At 36.8% G+C, this 19,763-nt stretch overlaps 1 protein-coding gene across 4 annotated transcripts in view; it reads left to right on the top strand.

Moving 5' to 3' along the window:
- The window catches only part of TRIO (trio Rho guanine nucleotide exchange factor), a 242,915-nt gene that overhangs the window by 155,146 nt on the left and 68,006 nt on the right, over positions 1-19,763 (top strand). For all 4 annotated transcript variants that reach the window (XM_021385426.1, XM_021385427.1, XM_021385428.1 and 1 more), the window contains 6 exons: positions 1,418-1,510; positions 3,579-3,690; positions 5,708-5,898; positions 9,403-9,504; positions 11,408-11,550; positions 12,164-12,263. In XM_021385426.1, coding sequence (XP_021241101.1) covers positions 1,418-1,510; positions 3,579-3,690; positions 5,708-5,898; positions 9,403-9,504; positions 11,408-11,550; positions 12,164-12,263 — 741 coding nt within the window. The remainder of the gene's footprint in view (positions 1-1,417; positions 1,511-3,578; positions 3,691-5,707; positions 5,899-9,402; positions 9,505-11,407; positions 11,551-12,163; positions 12,264-19,763) is intronic.

Raw genomic sequence — 19,763 nt, 5'->3', positions numbered from 1 at the left:
CATTCCACTTAGGAGAAGACCAAAACGTAGCAGCTGTTAGAGTTTTTAGAGGATTTTGGCCACCTTGAAGGGCATGGTGGTATGGTTGAGCCCACATTTATAGATGATTCAATAATGTTGCTCTCTACTCCTTTCTGTTTCCACCTCTCCTGTCCTGAGCAACTAGTTCTGTGGTGACACCAACATTTTTTTGGGTTGTTTATAGAAGTAGAGAGGGGGGCATTAGAATAATAATACTGCTGAAGCTCTTTCTGTTAATTTCAAAAGTCTGTCACTAAGGTGATTGAGATTCTAAAGGTAAAGTACTTCTGTGAAGCCTCCTGAAGTTTAGTTTTCAGTGGTTGTACAAGAGCAGGTGGGCTACAGGATAACTGGCAGATATGACCAAAAAATTTCAAAGAAAAAACTTAGTAAATACTACTTTAAAAAACAATCAGGGGCTCCGATTAATTTGTACTAGAAACACGTTCTTGCCACCATTTCTGATGCAATGTCCTTTGATCCCTCTATTTTACTATTGTATCCAGGGCTCTCAATTTCCTAATCCACTTTAGGTAGAATAGAGAAGTGAAGATCTGACTGTACACATGTAAATTCAAGGGGTTGCATTGATTCCCATCTTGGGAATTTCTGATACAGTAATCATGGTTTGAAAGCATGTAGCTGAAGTGCATCAACCTGCTGTTTGAAACTGTGTGGTTAAAATACATATAGTACTGTAATAAATGGCAAATGCTGGCCTTGAAATTCAACCATAATTGGTATTTGAAATCTGTAATACTTCCATGAAATCATCACATAATTATATTTTCCTCTTTTAGCTTATTAGAGGACTGTTTTGTTTGTTTGTTTATAAGTGGCTCCTACTTCTTTTCAATCTCTTGTGTAATCTCTTTCCTTTGGTTAGAAAATGTTACTTCTTGCTCCCCCTTGTGGCTCTGTAACAGCTCTTGGGGAAAAATGCTGTGTAACTATCAGTTCAACTTGCAGATGTTGCCAAAAAAACTTATTCCTCAGCCTTTATAGTCCTTTCTTTTCCCTGGAACACTGAGATTTTTTTTTTTCTTTTCTCTCCTGAAGGTAAAGTCACAAGAATTACAGGTCTTAATTAAAAAAATAAATTAAAATTGTCGCCACTTGTTTAGTGTCCCTCATCCCTGCTATTTGCATTTAGATTTGTTGAAACATTTTACACGTGTACCCTTGGATGCGTTTATACAAAGTGAGCAGGCAAATGCACAGTCAAATCACTTCCTGTGGCTGAAATGTATTGTCATCTTGTCATTTATTTATTTATTTATTTACTCCTCCTTGCTAAAATAGAAATATTGGCTGATGTCTCCCACATAGTCAACAGAACAAGCTTTAATCTGCGTGTTGGTGCTCACAAGTCCTCAAATGTTTGCTTTTTGCATAGGAGATACAACAGCGACATGGACTGGCCAACTCTATCTCTTCTTACCTTATCAAACCTGTCCAGAGGATAACAAAATATCAGCTTCTTTTGAAGGTATGTACTAATTAAAACTTCTTTGTGTGATTTTGCTGCTCATAAGCAAGCAAAGCTCTTTCCGAAATCAGGAAGGCTTTTTCACTCTTTGCTCTGAGACTACAGCATCCTGAGCAGTCATATTTGTTAAATAGCACTGAACATGAAAGAAAGCATAAATAAGAAACTTCTTGTCCAGATTTCTGTAAATCAAAAAGATATCTCTCTACTAATGTTTACTTAGAAAATATCATTAGCATTTCTGGAGCAAACAAGTAATGGCCGCATGAACAGGTGTATTTTTTAAATGGTGTATTTTTTTTTTATTTTTTTTTTTTAAATGGTGTATTTTTTAAATGGTTTCTGCAACAATTCTTCACAAACCATTAGCTGTACTACCTACTGTAAAAAGCTGGTACCTATGTGTATCAAATACTTGCACAACAATTGTTACTTTAATGTTGCCTAGTAATGTCAAGTTACGTAGTAGCTGTTAAAATAACTGAAACCTTCCAAAACCTGTAGTACGGCCTTCACACAGTGGACAGATCTCTTGGATGAGCAGCAATGCTCTTGAACTGGGCTGGATCTCTACTAGATGACATTGCTTATTTTGTAGTATTTGCTTACAAAAGTAACTGTAACTGACGTATGTGTCCCCTTTTCTAATTAACAATGCCCATGGGGTAATTGTTTTTAAAACTTCTGAAAAACATTCCATATTATTTCAGGTAGTGTTGGATGGAAATGGATCTACTGTTTTAATTGAAACTATTGTCTGCTCTCCCCTTGCAAAAAAAAAAAAAAAAAAAAAAAAAGATGCAGCTTGATTAAGTTAGAACTTGCAGAGATAGGCTGTCATGTTTTAGAAGTTTTGGGGACGGATTTCAACAACTGTTGAATCTAAGTATGTCTTAGGTGATGCAGTATTGAAGGAATAGGATAGATTGATTTCACCAGTCATTTCAGAGCCAGATGGCTTTGCTGCATAGTAAAATGGGTGTAAAATTTGATGGTTATTGAATTTTCTTTTCTTCTACAATATAAGAGGCATGAAACATGAATGGATGAAGAGCCCAAATCCTGTATGGTGGCAGAACATTTCCAGTTTCAGTTTCAGAAGTTCTGTTTCTTTTTCGACATAATACTGAAACTACTTCTACCTCTCTAAGAGGACATTTAGTTGCATTTTTCTGGTATTTTGTTGTCCAAAATTTAAGTGCATCGTTGTTCTGTTTTGCTGCAATGATGGATGTTTTTGGCAGTTAAATGGAAGTGCAATTATGATAATAGTAGGAATCACTTGGCTTTCTCATTGAAAAGGAATTTAAACTTGAGTGAATTAACAATAGCAGAAGAAACATAATATGTTTTTTTGGTCATGTAAGCTACATTTTATCTTGATACCATTCAAACACTCGAAGAATGTGAGGAAATTTGAATATCAGCTCCTGTATCTTGAATGGGCACTGAACTGCATCACCTTAAATTCCACTGTAACATTTCAGCACATTCCCTTCTCTAACTTCTGTCCATCATTTAATGGTTGTTCATGTACAAAATGTTTTGTCTTTAAGATGCTTTCAACTGTTTGAAAACAGAATAGAGTACAGCACTGAATATTGGAAATGAAACAATGTAAATCCTTTTATCAGCAGTAGTACAGACCAGGCCTTTGGTGCAGTGGAGTGATGGCTACATACAGATACTTCTATTCTGTCCTGTTTTACACCAGCTTCATGACTTTGCACCTGCGTTGTTCTGGGCCTTGACTTAGTGCTACATCCAATAGCTGCATCTGTGCTTACAGGAAAAAAAATGTCCTTAATGTATTTTTTAAAGATTTATTATTAATCAGATTATTTAAATCAGAGGCGGTTAGCCAAAAGCTTGGGCTGCTCTATGAAGAACAGATACTGATAAGTACAAAATATGCTGTCATGTCATTGGAGGAGTAACTTTTATTAAGTTACTATATTTAAGTAGATTTTATGTGCCAAAAATGATTCTGTGCAGGTTAGAAGTAGCATTTAATTGTGTGTCGTATTAATGTAGAGACAGGATGCTCATGTCTGCTTATCTTTTGCAGGAGTTGCTCACATGCTGTGAAGAAGGTAAAGGTGAGATTAAGGATGGCCTGGAGGTGATGCTTAGTGTGCCAAAGCGAGCCAATGATGCCATGCACCTCAGCATGTTGGAAGGTAGGATTCAAATCTTCTAACTCAGTCATATTTAATAACTTCTTATGTTACTGTACATTGAGGAGATCTGAAGAACATGAAGACTTTCGTCTCTGTGTTTGTATTTTATACCTTTTATTTGGAGGTAAATAAAATGCAGACTTACTGAAGAAAATAAATTGTGGTGGACAACCACAATTGTGGTTGATTGTTTTTTAAAAATATTCTTCCATCCTGCTCGACATCTCTGCCACTGCAGATTTGAAAAATATGTAGACTAATAAAAGTTTTCTACTAGACTGCTAAGTTAATGGTCAGATACAATAACTTCAGCTAAATTTTCCAAGCAGTGTCCTTAACTTCTTTATAAGAGGAATGTAAGTGCATTAGAGTTGATTTTTCTGATTTATGTATCAAATAATGGTCTCCAAGAAATGTGTTCTTTTCACATCTGTTTGCTGCCTGTTCCTTAACAGACTTCTGGTTGAAGTGAAATTTATTTTCTGGCAGTAAAAAGTCAGCGTAAGCCAATTTAAGTGTGAGTCTTAGCCAGAACAGCATAATCATGCTCATGGCAGACAGTTGATATTGGAAGTAATTGCTTCTATGTGCTGAGAACAACTTTCTGCCAAAATCCATTTTGCTATTGGCACATTATCATGTATGATGGTGCCATCATACATTCAATAATAGAACTGGGTATTTTTTGGCAAAGTAAATTTATTTAAAGGTAAAAGCAGAGCCACTTTAACTTGCAGTTGCAGAAAAAATCTTACTGTAGGGTGTTTTCAGTCAGCATTGCTTTTCCTTCTCTATGTTTTCTTTGAGCTTGTCATGGAATGTGCAGTACCGTGCAAGTTAGTATAAAGAGCACCTTGGTTTGACATATGATTCTTCGTCATGTGAATGCCCTAGATCATCTATATTCCCTGATTTTAAACAACAGGAATATTGGTCAGTCTGAGGAATCCATTCCAAATGCTTTGTTCAGGAGATGTTGTTAGTATAAATGCTGACCAGAATTGGTAATGATCTTCTAACACGGAGAATGTGACTCTGGAGAATATACTAATCTTTTACATAAGTTGGTTTTATAACAAATCATGCATGTACAGTTGAGTCATTCCATGTTAAACAAATATAGTGAGTGAGCACATTTCCTCTTTGTGTCTCTGGAGGTTTTTGAATGAACATCCTGAAGCAACTTGCATCTGATGTTCTCCATACTTTTCCCTCTTTAGAACAGTAAGAACTGTTGTTTTCTTGAGAAGGATGGTGTTTTTCTGTTGAGACTATTAGCAAGCAGTATCTCTTCAGAATGCAGTTTTATACCACTCAAAAGAGTATGGAAGACTAACTTCTGTTATCCTGCAGATCTAAAATTCTGTATTAACCTGGGAGAGCACTATTGCTAGAATTGAACTTATTGGTATTCTCAACTTTCATCTTTGTTTGTTTGTTATCAAGATAAATAATCCATCTCCTATTTCTTTGTTGCAAAGTGAATCGGTGGCAGGCAGGTCCACCTGGCAACAGCTCCATTGCCATCTTTTTTTATTCTCTACTGGAATATGTTTGCATGCTTGTTGCATGCACAATAGGGAAGCTGTATCAGCAGAAGAGATGGCATTTGGGAGCCATTGTTGTCCGAATGTTATCTGCTGTGTCTTAGCAAGCTGTTCACTTTTTACAGTAGCGAAAACCTCTTAAGAAAAATAATTTTCTTTGCAGAAGAAGTTACGAGAAGCCAACAGAGCTTCCATTTGTTGGTAAAATGCTGCCAAAAGAGTTGATAAACTTCTTAACAGTTGGATTTCTAAATTTAGGCATAGGCTTGAGCTACAGCTTCATTTCGTTTATTACAATGTTGAATTCAAGGCTTGTTTTTTTTTAGCATTGCTTCCTTGGAATTCTATCTTTTGCAAGCTGTATTTGGAAAAAAAATAGATTAATTGCTTAATGAACAGAAGCTGTGCTTTTTAATCTCTTCATATTATCAACTTTTCTTGCTGATATTTTCTTCTCCCCGGGTTTTTAGGTTTTGATGAAAATATAGAATCTCAGGGAGAGCTCATCCTTCAAGAATCCTTCCAAGTGTGGGACCCCAAAACTCTAATTCGAAAGGGAAGAGAGAGGCACCTTTTCCTTTTTGAGATGTCCTTGGTTTTTAGTAAAGAAGTAAAGGACTCAAGTGGAAGGAGCAAGTACATTTACAAGAGTAAACTGTTTGTAAGTATGGGAGAACAAGTAACCATATTTAGAAAACTGACAAGATGATTATGACTATGTTCAGATCACTTCAACTTGCCTGAAGAACTGCAACAACTATTGTAGTACAGCATGTAAACTGAATATTCCAACTTTTCTGTTTTCTCATGCTTTTGAGGAGAAAAAAGTAGGCCAAAAGCAACTGCTGAAGACTTTATATTAATATTGGTGTGATATAGAAAACAGAAGGTTGAAGGGAATTTACAGAAAGCCTTTATCTCACTAATTTACTAATCATGTTACAGTAATAGCACTAGTAAAGATTTATTCCAGTGGATGTTCTACACATATTGGTCCGTAAAGAGAAGAACTCTTTGTTGTGGAAGTTCATTCCACATTGTCTACTGAGGCTAACTGTCTTATGGTAATCTTTTTTTCTTTTACAAGGTAAGTGATAGCTCTTACGGTCTACTGAAAGAACGTAAAGATGAGAATTTGTGCATTCCCATTTAAAAATTAAAAAAAGTCCACTCTTGCATACATTATATGTATGCTTTACAAATGTAATCCACATATCTTATTGGATGACTTTGGGTGAGAGCAGTATTCAGACTCTGTAAATTTAGCAACAGTCAAGTGAATTTGTCAAGTGTCAGTCTCCATTGGTTTGCTCTGCATCGGTTGGGGACAAGACTAGTTATTATGATAGACTATTTAGAACAATTAGTCAACCTCTTACTCAAGAGGACTTTATTCTTCTATTGATTCTATTGGGTTGTATGATCAAATTTAGGTGATACAAATACTGAGCCTTTTCTGTCTACTTCAGCTCCTTCTCACTCCTTCTTTTCCCTTTTCCACCTCCATGTCCACACTGGTAAAGCAGGTTGGTTCAAAAACCTCTTTTGGTCTCATGTTCTGTTATTTCATTTCAAACACCTGTTGTCCTTCTTGATACAAGGTAGTTAGTAGGTAACAAAGATGCAGAAGCTTTGTTGTCATGTCTTTGGTTCCCTGAAGAACCTGAAATACAAAAAAAATCTTCTGGCGTACTGGAAGGTAGCATCAGCTGCCAAGGCATTACATGGGAGAGGATGCTGAGCTGCAAAGTCAGTCCCATAAGCTTGTTATGTCAGTTTATCTGGAAAGAACAAATAATCTTGTAGAGTCTAGAGAAGTTGCTGGAAATATTGAAAACTGATATTGTACCTCATTTTTAAAATACAAACATATTTTTGCCTTTTTGTCCATGTTGGCAAAATATCCTGTAGTGCAGATTACTTACTATAGCAGCTCTTGTAGCTTAATCTGTAGAAAATGCATTCATAAACATGATGAAAGCATATCAGTTTTTTTTAGCTGAAGATCTTTCTTGCACATTATACTATCTCCCGCTTCTGGAAGGTAGTTTTAAGAAAGCGAGACTTACTCTTGTATTTTGGGTGTAATTACTGTCATGGTTTCCTCTGTACAGAATATTCAGTGCCATGACTTCTATTAGTAGGAAGTATGTGTTAATGAACTCTTCTGGAAAGTGATAAAGTGACCAATAGCAAGTTCCTTGGGAGGGCCATGGAAAAAAAGCAGGCTGTTGATAATTTGCCAGAATACTCTCCCAGTCACTGGTAATTGGCAGTTTAGGGGCTTCCTGACCTGAATGTGGTTTCTGTGCACCCAGTAACCCAAAATGAGTTTCTCGTCCATGACCGTGTTCCTGGACTTCATGCAGACTTTCCAGTGCATGTTGGCAGAGATGTTTTGCCCAGTTATGCATTAAATGCAAGAGAATCTGTACGCTGCATTCAAACTTGACTCCTTCTGGCTAGTTTCAGTTGATGTCTACCAGCATTGAAAGGGACAGTGAACAATCCTTGCCACTCACTATTGTATAGACCTCTACTGCAATTACCATCTACTGTCTCTGAATTAGTAACATTCACAAGTGTCTTCAAAGCTTCTAAGTTTACTAGACCTTAAACAAATAGAATCATAGAATCATTTGAGTTGGAAGGGACCGTTCAAGGGAGTTAGACTACATGACCTTTCAGTGAACAGAGGCACTTACAGCTACATCTGGCTGCTCAGAACTTGACTTTGAGTGTCTTCAAGGGTGAGGCATCCACCACCTCTCTGTGCAACCTGTTCCAGTGCCTCACCACCCTTAGTAAAAAAAAAAAACAACTACAAAAATTCTTCCTTATATCCAGTCTAAATCTCCTCTCTTTTAGTTTGAAACCATTTCCCATTGTCCTGTCACAACTGTCCCCTTCTTTCTTACAGCCTCCCTTTAGATACTGAAAGGCCGCTCTCAGGTCTCTCTGGAGCCTTCTCTTCCCCAGGCTGTACAGCCCTAGCTCTCTCAGCCTGTCCTCAAAGGGGAGGTGTTCCATCCCTTGGATCGTTTTTGTGGCCCTCCTCTGGGCACACTCCAACAGGTCCATGTCTCTAAAAAACATGAAAATCGTACTGTCCTGCCCATTTAGACTTTTCTGGGCAGTACAGTGAGACAAATTTTCTTTGTATTATATTAAGTAGCTCAATCTATTTTTAGTGACGAGTTGTCCATTTTGCCAAATGAGATGACAAAGAAGAAAGGGTAGATGTTTTTTCTTTAAAAACAAATAAACACCAAAAAAACCACAACCAGCAAGAAAAAACAAGTTGACATTCCAAATGAGACAAAAACTACCCTTGCTCAGTTACTGTGTATCTAGTATCTCCTGTAATTAATCTGTGTACTTGCTAGTGATTATGTGCATGAGGGAAAAATGTTTAGCAGCTATCTTTTGGAGGGAGGAGTCTTGTAGTTTGAGCTGTATTTCTCACTTGTAACTTTTTTTTTTTGAGCAGAGCCTGTATGAATTGTTCAACTAGAAACCAGTTCACATGATTGAGATGTTATTCCAGTTGGAAAGCAAAACATTTTGAATGATAATTGACTATAAAGGTCTGACATCCAAACATTCCCGGAGACTGATTGTTAATGTAGTTGTCCCCAGGGAAACTGCATTTTTTATTTTTTTCATGTATTTCAGAGAGAATGAAACACTGTGAAAGACTCGTTTGGCAGAAAAGAGTTTTAGAGGATATCAAGAGAATTCTTAAGCATATCTTATCTGAAGAAAAACATAAAAATCAATAAATAATGAATGTCCCCAATAAAAATTAGCTAAGAGAGATACCAGTGTTTAACTTTCACCAAGCATTTCTATTTATTTTATTTAGAGCTGTAAGACTTTTTTTTAAGTCAGAAATGGAAAATAAGCAACTCAGTATTTAAGATTGTAAGTACTATATTATATAGTTACTTTACTGTAAAAAGTGCTTAGCTTGCAGTCATTGCTTTTGAAGAGGCCTCACCACCTCCACCAGACTAAAGAATTCTCTCTGAAGCTCTGAAGTTAGACTGAAGCTTCTAATGCTCTCTTTAAATAGCAGAGCTGAACTATTGAGAATAGTAGCATCCCTTCGTGTCTCCTGACAAAAAATTACCATGGAGTCCTCACAGTTTTTTCTTAATTCCAGACTTCTGAATTGGGTGTTACAGAACATGTTGAAGGAGATCCCTGCAAGTTTGCTCTGTGGGTTGGAAGAACACCAACTTCAGACAACAAAATTGTTCTCAAGGTAATTCTATTGTATATGCGTAGTGAATATATATGGATATGCTCAGTCTTGTAGTTGTCCTTGCTTGTTAGGAAGGACAAGTGATGATTTCTGCTGCTTTGAGAGGGACAACTGCTGACAGGTAGTCTTCCTTTGTATATAACTGGGTGTGATGTACATCTAACTAAAGTGAGTTGACGGCAGAGGCGACATTGTAATATGTTTTATGTGCTCTGCAGGTTTTTATGAAGGTTTTTGCCTTTGGATAGGAGTGTGTGCAATACCTTTAAATTCCTTTAAATTCCAAATCTGGGGAAGTTACAGACATTAGCAGAATTCCCTGCCTAGTTAGGGATAGTCACTAGGATAGTCACTAAACCCATTTTTCATTTGGCTGTTGCCAACCTGTAGCCTACTGTTTCATGTTTAATAGCTAATTTGACATATTTTGAGGACTGTGTCAACTGAAACTTTTTGGTTTTGTCTCTTAGTTGTGCTGAGATGAGTAAAAAGTTCATATTCCCATTTACCAATTAACACACCTATGAATAAACTTGTTTGTTTTCGGATATATTTTGGTGATTACTCAATAATGTCACTTTAAAACGGCCACTCACATTTATACATTTTCCTAGTGAATTCCAGACTAAGGAGAAGTTCACATCAGTTTATATATATAATCACTTGATGAATGCAGGAAAATGAAATTTAACATCACTGAATAATATAATTTGTTCAGTCTTTATACTTGCACAATTTCACAGACGCTGCTTTGCAATCTGAAGTGATCTTCCCACAACAGAATGTTAAAAAGGATTTTGTTTTCAAGGATGCTCTACCTAAGATCACTTTAAAATGTTCCTGTTCTCTTCTGTTCTCAACTTCGAGCGTAGGGTATTTAGATAATTTCTATGGTATGTGAAGCTTTTCAACAGTTGTGCTGATTTTTTTGTTTGTTTTCGAAGGTGGAGAACAGCACATGAATAATATAAGTAGATTTCATAAAAACGCTAGCTAAAAGATTTAACACTCTGTATTTGGCTTCTTTTATTAAATACTTTTGTTTGTAAAAGAAAAGATCTTTCTCCTAGCTGTTCATTGTTCCTTCAACTTTTTTTACACCTTTACAATCATGTTTTCATTTTCCCATTTATTAAATGTTTACAGTATATTAGAAGCTAGTTCCTTCAGAAGATAGCAATTAAAAGAAGAGTTTACATATAATAATTTATTTAGATCTGCAACAATGCTTATATTTAATAACGTTTCAGTTGTAGAGTAACAAAATTAAATTGGATTCAGTAATCATATTACATATTGGGCAACTGGATATCAAATCTTTTCTAGGATATCTCCAAAATACAGATAGTATATTGCAGACAGTGATTAAAATACAATCCCTAAATTAGCTTTCTGCTAATTCCAAAAGTGGGAAGAATAATGCATAAATAGTGTTGTGGAAGTGTATGTGTCACAATATAAGTTAACTGTTCTTCCATTTATAGCAGATTATTATATTAAGTTAGACCTAGTACATGGCATGAATTTAAAAAAAAAAACAACAACAACAGAACATTCAGGATGTTATTACTGAAATTCCTGAAGTAAGTCAATTCACCTTGTCTATCATGTGGTGCATACAAGGCTTCAGCCTTCTTGGGCCTTTAAGTTATAAAAGAATCTGAATCTTAAATAAAGTAGTTTTTAACAATATGAGCAATGTTGACAAGCATAAAGTAGTGCTGTTGGTTCAAAATAAAGACAACTATCCTTTATTTCCATTTTTCTGTTCAAGTTTTCAAAAATGATTCACATAATCCTTCTTTAAGTCTTTCATTTGGTATTCATTAGTTGAAGATATTTGTGGATTTCTCTCAGCTATAATAGTCTATTCTGGTGTTTTTGTTTCTTTTACATATCAAAGGCATCCAGTATAGAGAATAAACAGGACTGGATTAAACACATCCGGGAAGTGATACAAGAAAGGACCATTCATCTGAAAGGAGCATTGAAAGAGCCAATCCACATCCCGAAAACAGCACCAACAACAAAACAGAAAGGAAGAAGGTAATTAATATTTTAAGTAGTCAGAGATCTCTAAGTATGCCATTTCAGCAGCACTATTTCCTCTGTAGTGTTGAATTTCTAATGGCTTTCAGTGAATTGGACAGAACCAGGAGTCATTGTGACCAGTTTTGTCATATAATTAATATCCAGTTTCCTGCAATGCTGACTGTGTTGAGAATTCTGTTCTGAACAGTTCCTGGCTAGTGTAGATTTAGCCATTACAGAAGGGATTTGAAACAGCAGTACAGGATAGCCGTACATTTTAGATTTTCGCAATTCTGTGTGTGTTTCTCATATTCAGGTCCTTGGTATCCTTCGACAGAGCTTAAAATGTGTAACTGAGAATTCTGCTTGCTAGCTTTGGTTATGTTTCTTATGACTGTATGCCATAGTCCTGACTGGCTGATTGTATTAAATTCCATGTGATGTAGTCATTGAACAAAAGAACATGTGTAGAACAAAGAATTAAGTGTTGAATGCTTCATCTTTGCATCAGTTATTTTGTCTAGCTAGTATATTTCATCGCAGTATCTAGGTGCCCCTTGTATAGAGTAGGATCTAACACATTAAAAACCTGATGCTAATATTGTAATGAAAACTGAATTATTTGCAGAGATGGAGAGGACATGGACAGTCAGGGAGATGGTAGCAGCCAACCTGATACTATTTCAATTGCCTCACGAACTTCACAGAACACGCTAGACAGTGATAAGGTAAGTTTTTCGGGTGCTGCTCTTTTATAATCTCTAATGATTCATTCCTTAGTGTGAGTTAGCATCTGAAATTAGTACATTAAGAGTGGCAGTATGGAAGCACTTGATCTTTTACAAATAGCTGTATGCAGTAGAGAAAGCGTATTGAATGTAGAGGGGGAGCAGGGGTGATGGTCTGCATCCAATAGGTCATTAATGAAATTCAGTTTATTCCAAACTGAGACTGTTTTGTTCTCTTTCTTCTGCCAGTTGTCCAGAGTAGTGATGTAAAGTTATATTTTGCATAAAATTTAGTGCTGTGCATAGAATTTTTCATGATGTCAGTCTTAACCCTTCTGAAGCAATAGGACTAGAGGGAATGGCCTCAGGTTACTCCAGGAGAGGCTCAGGTTGGATATTAGGAAAAATTTCTTCTCTGAAGGAGTGGTCAGGCGCCAGAACGAGCTGTCCAGGGAAATGGTTGAGGGTGTTTCTTGAACACCTCCAGATGTTTAGATGTGGTATTCAGGGACATGGTTTAGTGGGGAAATACTGGTGGGCAGGTGGACAGTTGGACTAGATGATCCTGAGGGTCTTTTCCAACCTTTATTTTCTATGACGCTAAAGCCTACCATCTTTTTTTTTTTTATGAACTTGGGGTTGGTGATTTTCATGTGGTTACTTTTGTGAAGCAAAAATACTATGTGGTGTTCATGCATCTGCCTGAGAGGTACTGAAAATCACCACACTAAAGGGGGGTAACCCACCAGTCCAGGTGTCATATGATACCAGTACTGGTGTTTCCTTTCCTCCATCTTTGCATGTAGATTCTGGCTGGGTTGTCTCATAATGATACCACAGATAGAGCTTCTCATGAGTAGAAGAAAGATGGGCATCAGAAGAGTGAAAATTCATGTGTGAAACACGCGCTTATTACTTTGGAGTTGAAAGATTCTGGCAAGTGAGAAGTGTTAGGGCCTCGCATGGAGGTAGAGATAGCTAACTGAATAGGAGAGTGAACAAAAAGATAGAAACTGCTTAGTAAATAACTTGAAAACACATTCACAGTTTTTTGCTGTATTACCTCATCAGTAAAATTGCTCTGATGAGCCACTTATACTACACAGGTTAAGTAATCAGTATGTTACAGGGCAACTAGATGACTAGGTTCTCAGAGAAACATTTTCACAATTCCCACAGTCATCTAAGAGTTTGTTTTCCATATTTTTGCAAGTCACTTAAATTCTTTTTTTAATATTTGCTTGTAAAGAGGAAGACAGAAAAAAAGAGGTAAGAAGTGCTTAGGGTTGCTCTTGTATTTGTCAAAAATATCTTCTGTATTGACCTGGTATGTTTGTACTGAAGTCAGTCTGTAGTTTTGGTGGTTGCTTCATCTATGGACTTCTGTTGGAAAAATGATTCCTTTGAGCAAGAGAAGAGTCTTTCAGCAACTCTTGCTATTTTAATTCTTGTGTTCTTGCCTACCTATTCAGTGGTTTACAATAATGTACTATCTATATATTGACAAATAGTTTAAAGCATTGAAGTTTAGATATGTTATTAAAATCCATGTTTAGATTTCTCCTCTGAACAGTCCCTGACTAGCATAGATTTGGGATCATCTATCACACTCAAAGCCAAGACATGCTGTCTCTGATTTCCCCAATCGTTGACTGAGAGGTCAAGCTGTGTGAACAATTCGGCTGGATTGTGCTTCAATTCCAACCCAGGTGATGCAGTTCATCCCTACCGTGCACAACCATTGCCACTCCTTAGTTATTTATCATGCACTATTTAGAGGGAAATAGCATGGATTGCCTCCTATGGCCCTTCACAGCTGTATCTCAGGCATTGTATAAGAATAACTAAGAAAGCTGGCAAAGTGAAGTGCCTTCAGAATTATCTTCCAGTCTGGCATGAGGAAGAGACTTGCCAACAACCTGTTCAACAGGATTTATAAGTTAAAAGCTTAGGAATAGACAGGAAGAAGGAATTGAGAAAGTTTTTCAATATTTTCCTGACAAATTGTTTTAAAGTTGATTAGTATGCTCCATTTTGTTTTTAAATTATATTTGAGTTTTCACTCAAATATGGTGTATGAGTGTGTAAGATTCTTTTTAGACTTTTGTTTGACAAGAAGAACAGACCAAGTCATACTGGAACTGGGCTATCTCAAGAAAGTTTCTTGTGCTATGTTTTATATGTGTCCAAGGAAGAAATTTACTGTCTGTGCATTCTTTTCAAGTGTGTGAATTAGAATAGCTTCGATTAGTTTTTCTGTTGTATGTTTTGTTTTGTTAAACACATTAAGAGGAGAATTTTTTAAAATGTTAAGGAACAACAAGAGGCAGAAGACTGTGAAGTAAGTAGGATATGTTGGCCCTTGCTGAACTTGAAGTAGTTTCTCACTTCATACATTGAGAATTCGTTATCTGTAGTCTGTTTGGGAGTTAAAATTGACGATAGTTTTTTTCAGTGTGAGAGCTTAAGGTATGTTTGAAAGCCTTGCAGAGATGAAACAAAACAGTTTTAGATTTGGGGTATTCCTGATGTGGCTTGCTAGTTAGAGCAGTGGAATTCCTCAGTCAAATTTGGAGCAGATCTCAAGCTGAGATGGTTTTTCACATTCAGAAGCATTAAAAATATCAGCTAATGTAAAATAATATTAAGCAAGTGGTAAAAATGTTTAGCATTGAATCATTTATTATGCTGTTGCTGAACATTCTTCTGTTCAGATGTCCACTGCTGTGCATAAGAAAACACGGTGTCAAACAGCTAATACCACTAACCAGGTAAAACCTTTCTGTTTTACCCAATCACATGTACAGACTAGTGACTCTTTCTAAAAAAAATGTTATGATTGGAAGAGCTAGTTGTTATACAGGGAGAAGAATACAAGGAGTGAAATCTTTTATCCCCCCCAAAATCTTTTCTTTCCTCTTCAGACATTTGCTTAGAAAGAACTACAATTCCTTAGCCTTGGAAGTGGTTGAGTATTGTGCAGATGAACTTCTTTCTTTACATCCCATTTTGTGATTTAATCGGAAATGCTTTCACAACAGAAAATAACTTCTAATTTGCTTTTTTCTTCTCCACTGTTTTTTTTTAATAGAATTGAAAGTTTTGATTGTTCACTTCAGTTGTCTATGTTGCTTTTCAGTAATGAACAGGATGATCCAATAGACTGCTTATAAACTTAACGTCCATGCCAATTTCATGTCATATGAAAACTATATTGAAAGATGAAATTAGCATTCAGAAACATCTTGGTAAAGGGAGAAATGAACTGGCAAAATACCAGGCAGTTTAATAGGGACTCATTTGAACTATAGTGAACAGGTGAAACTGATTATCTACCAATATAAATGGTGAGGTTATTGAATAGATTTCAAGAAGTTTAGAGGCTTTCAAACTGTGTGTAATTTTGAGTCTGATACAAATATGAAGAGAGGGGAAACTGCCCTATAGTGATGGACAGAATGTCCTCATTCCTTACTGAGCACCTGTAAGGCTTCTGTTAGGCGCTGCATCCAGTTTTAAATATAGAATTTTAGTAAATTAATGAGCTGCTGGAAAAGTTCCAGGAAAAGCTGAAAGTCTTATTAGAGATCTACCAAACATAACTTACAAGGTAAGATAAAGAGTTGGAGCTGATAAGTATAAAATAAAAAGGTAGAAGGAAGTACTTAAGGCCTTCAATTGTGTGAAAAGCAGAATTACAGACCGGTCTTTTATACGTATTTTCAGTGGATGAGATGAGATTAAAGGACTCCATTTTAATTGAAGATTACACAGTGCAGTGACTTTTTTTTGTGTCTATTGAAATGTGAAGCTCTAGAGCAGCCTAGTTCTGAAGGCTAGAGAATGTCCATAATTGGAAGTCATGCAAAAACTTTGAGTAAATGTTAATCATAATTCATGTAGCTGCAACTGCTTGTGTTCTGGAGGAAGAAAAAGGAATGGACTAGATGTTACCAACCTATCCTGAAGTATTAGAAAGTATAACACAGTCCAGGCTAAAATGTAAGCTTCTTGAGAGGGAGATCCCTACTCCATCAAAATACCTCAGTTTTCCAAATGAGTGCTCTTACTGTACTCTTCTCAGTAAATATTTTGCCCTTCACTTTCCACAGCATTCCTTCCATTCATGTTCTGTAGCTGTGTAGACACCATTTTAGGTGGCTAATAAATAAAAGAGATGACACTTGGCCTTTTGTTCCACCTTTCAGCTGTTTCCTAGCCTCAGATCTTGATCTGGTTTTGGCATCTTCTTTTGAACTTGATCCAGTGCATAGGAAATGAAATGGGGAAGCTGAAGGAAGCAGTGTAGGTCTGATAGATCTCTTTGTTGCTTTTGTTAACTGAGCTGGCAGAAATGTTAAATAATCCAAACTATTTTGATAGCTGAGAAGATGATAGGCTTTTTTAAGTAGAGCCATCATACGGTGTTATCCTAAGTAGCAGGAATCATGCTAGCTGCTCTGCATGGTCAGTGGAGCAGTATTTTATTTTTAAGGAATTGTCTTTTATACCCAGTTGGTAGCACTTTCTACTGCTTTCTGTGTGAATTTGTCTTTCATTCTCCTGCTTCTTAAAGATTGGCCATAGAAAAACCACTGAAGATGCAGGAGACAACCAAGTTCTACCAGCTGAAAAAACTCATGCCAGGAGAAAAATAAAAACAAACTAACTTTATACTTCAGTTAAAAACAAACAAACAACAACAACAAAAAAACAGATGTCTTTCTGAGCATACACCTCTCCTCAGTGTCAGAAACCAAGTTTGAGTCTCATCAAAGAGAAATACTCTGAGAAAGAAAGAAGTGCACTGAGGGAGAAAAGAAGACACCCATGTTCTATTTTAAAAAGAAGTTATCGATTTTTCACACCTGAAATAATTAAGAAAGTTTATTAGCTGCTCTTTTTCTTCCCACTTCTCCTTACTGTAAAATTACCATGGGGCAGGAATAAGGAGTCCTTAAGTGAGGTAACATGTAGAGGCCATTGTATTTGACAGAAGTCAGTCAATAGTGATCTGATGCGGTATCTCTGGCCTCTGCAAACCTGCGTTAAGAATCTGTGTATATAAGTCGTGTGTTATGCCTTTTATTTTTTTTTCCTCTCTACAATCAGCAGTGATTAAAAAGCCCCAGTGAGATGAACATAGATGGTTAACATTAATTTCAGCAACAGCAAGACACTGTGTCCCATGATAAGCTGTTTAATTAAACCTTACGCCTTTTTTAATCTGCTGTTCTATTTCTGTCTGGCTTTTGTTTCTCATCTAGTCTCTGTCTCTCCAGTTTCCATGTTTCAGACATACCCTCATTTATTTTTATCATGCATGATTAATTCAGTTTACATAAAGAGTTTCTTGAGAATGACGGATAAAGCCCTTGTTCAGTCTAAATTTTTATTTAGGTGGTTTGCAACTCCTTTCTCTTCGGTGCAAATCAGTTTCCTTGTTCTGCTGTGCCTCTTTCTCTTCCCTCCAGCTAGCCTAGAGAGCCTTGCCAAAGCTGTCCAACAACAGCTGTTGAGCAATGAACATAATCCCAGACACTCCTTGCTGTCCAACTGCATTTAATCAGTGCAGAGGAGGAAACTGCTTTCAGAAAGCATGTTCTGGAAAGAAAATGAGCAAAGAAACAAAGGGAAAAGCACTGTTTCCTAGCCATTACAGTTGTGGAGATGAAGAATGGTCACTATCCCAAGAGAGGAGAAAGTTGATAAATACTTTTTTTTTAGGTTTGTTCTGCATGGTGATAACTTAAATGTAGTCTGAGTAGAACACACCATTGTGTAGGTGTTCTAGACAGCAGCAGAGAAGTCCTGTACTAAACTGCATCTAATAATGTTAGAGTCTTTGAAAACAGGGAAGAATTAATACTTGAACTTTGGAAGTGCCTTGCATGCTGCTTGCTTAAGTGTGATGGAATGAGGAATTTAAATGGAGTACTGATCAGCCAGGATGTCTAATTCCCACACCGTCTTACTGGCATTTTTGGGGGTAACTTAGTAGTTTCTGATAACTACTGTTGATTTTTGTTTGCTTTTTCCTTTAGCTTAACACTATTAAAAAAGTAGCTAATGAGTAGATCTTTGTTTTTTCTTTTTTGCTTTTTCCCTCCCAATTAAGGGAAGGAGAAGACATAACATCTATATTAAGGCCAAAAGCATTAATATATGGCATGCAAAAAGCACGGGCTTTGCACTGTTGGCAAAGTATATTTCTTTTTGCAGGGAAGTGAAGGGTCAGACAAGGAAGCAGAGAACCAAAGCTATATTCTTGTAGATATTTAGGAGAAAATACAATGACTAGATGGAATTTCTGGAAAGTGTCTACTTGTTACTGTCTTGATGATTGCACTGGTGGGGGGACGTATATGAAGTTCCCTGGGAAAAATTTGGTCTCTGAAGTCGTCTTCTGTCAGCTTTTTCTTAGTCCCCATCAGCCATCCAGATGGTTTCAATTGTTCCTTAGTTTGTCTGAAGAAGGCTGTAACATAAATCAGTACCAGAAAACAAGGGAAAGCTCTTACTTTTTCCCCTTTGGCATAGTTTTGCATGGACTAAAAACTAATACAATATGGAGAAAGGGGGGGAAAGGGAAAAAGGAAGTTTTTAATGAGGGAGAAGGTAGCATGCTTTGAAAATGTGGCTATCATAATTTGGGTGTTGCGACAATCAGAAGAGATGTGATTAACATGATTAATTTTTAGCCCGGGTCAAAATGGGTAGAACCTGATTTACCATCTCTGGACAATAGTTGTGTAAGGATTTTTCTGTCCTTGTTAGCCTTTGCATTCCCCCAAAGAAAACTTTATTCTGAGTGTGTGAATGCAAGTAAGGATAGCCATTGAGATTAGCAAGCATAGACCATGGGAAAGCTCTCGAGTTAGGCTGCCTACTAGGAGTTATACCCTGTTGTTGCAGGCTTGAGTAAGGAGAAGGTTGGAATTAGCCTTTTAGTCTTATTAGATCTCTGCTGTCATCTGCTTTAAAAGTCTTTCTTGATAAGAAATAGTGTTATCATAGCAAAGATTCTGTCTGATGTTTCGGTACAAGGCTTTTAATGGAAACTAATAAATAACAATGTAGGCTGTTATCTTCTTCTCCTACAGCTTGTGGGATGTAGCCAGCAGGCATTTAAGAACCTAAATGTAATAGGCAACAATAAAATGGCAGGAATAATTTGATTTGTTGGTATAGCACATGCTTCTATATTACCTGTGACTGTAACTCTCAGAGAGTGTTTGTCCTCCCTTGTCCAAGTTGAGGATTGCAGGATTACCTCCCTGAGCTGGAGGAATTGACTGGCTTGGTCCAAACTACTGAATCCACAGAAGGCCACACCGGCTGGGTTCTAATGGGAATGTGGCACTGAAGCACCTTGGGCCATCAAAGTATTCAGATGCTAAAATCTGAAGTAGCCTGGAACACTGTTGCTTCGTGGAAGGAGAAGGCATTCCCAGGCTGTTTAGTTAAGTTGGACGAGTGTTCTGGCACTGAGCAATCTTG

The sequence above is a fragment of the Numida meleagris genome, chromosome 2 (genome assembly GCF_002078875.1).
Source record: "Numida meleagris isolate 19003 breed g44 Domestic line chromosome 2, NumMel1.0, whole genome shotgun sequence".
NCBI lineage: Eukaryota > Metazoa > Chordata > Aves > Galliformes > Numididae > Numida > Numida meleagris.
Note: the sequence above shows the minus strand (reverse complement) of the source record. Positions and strands in the feature narration are given on the sequence as shown.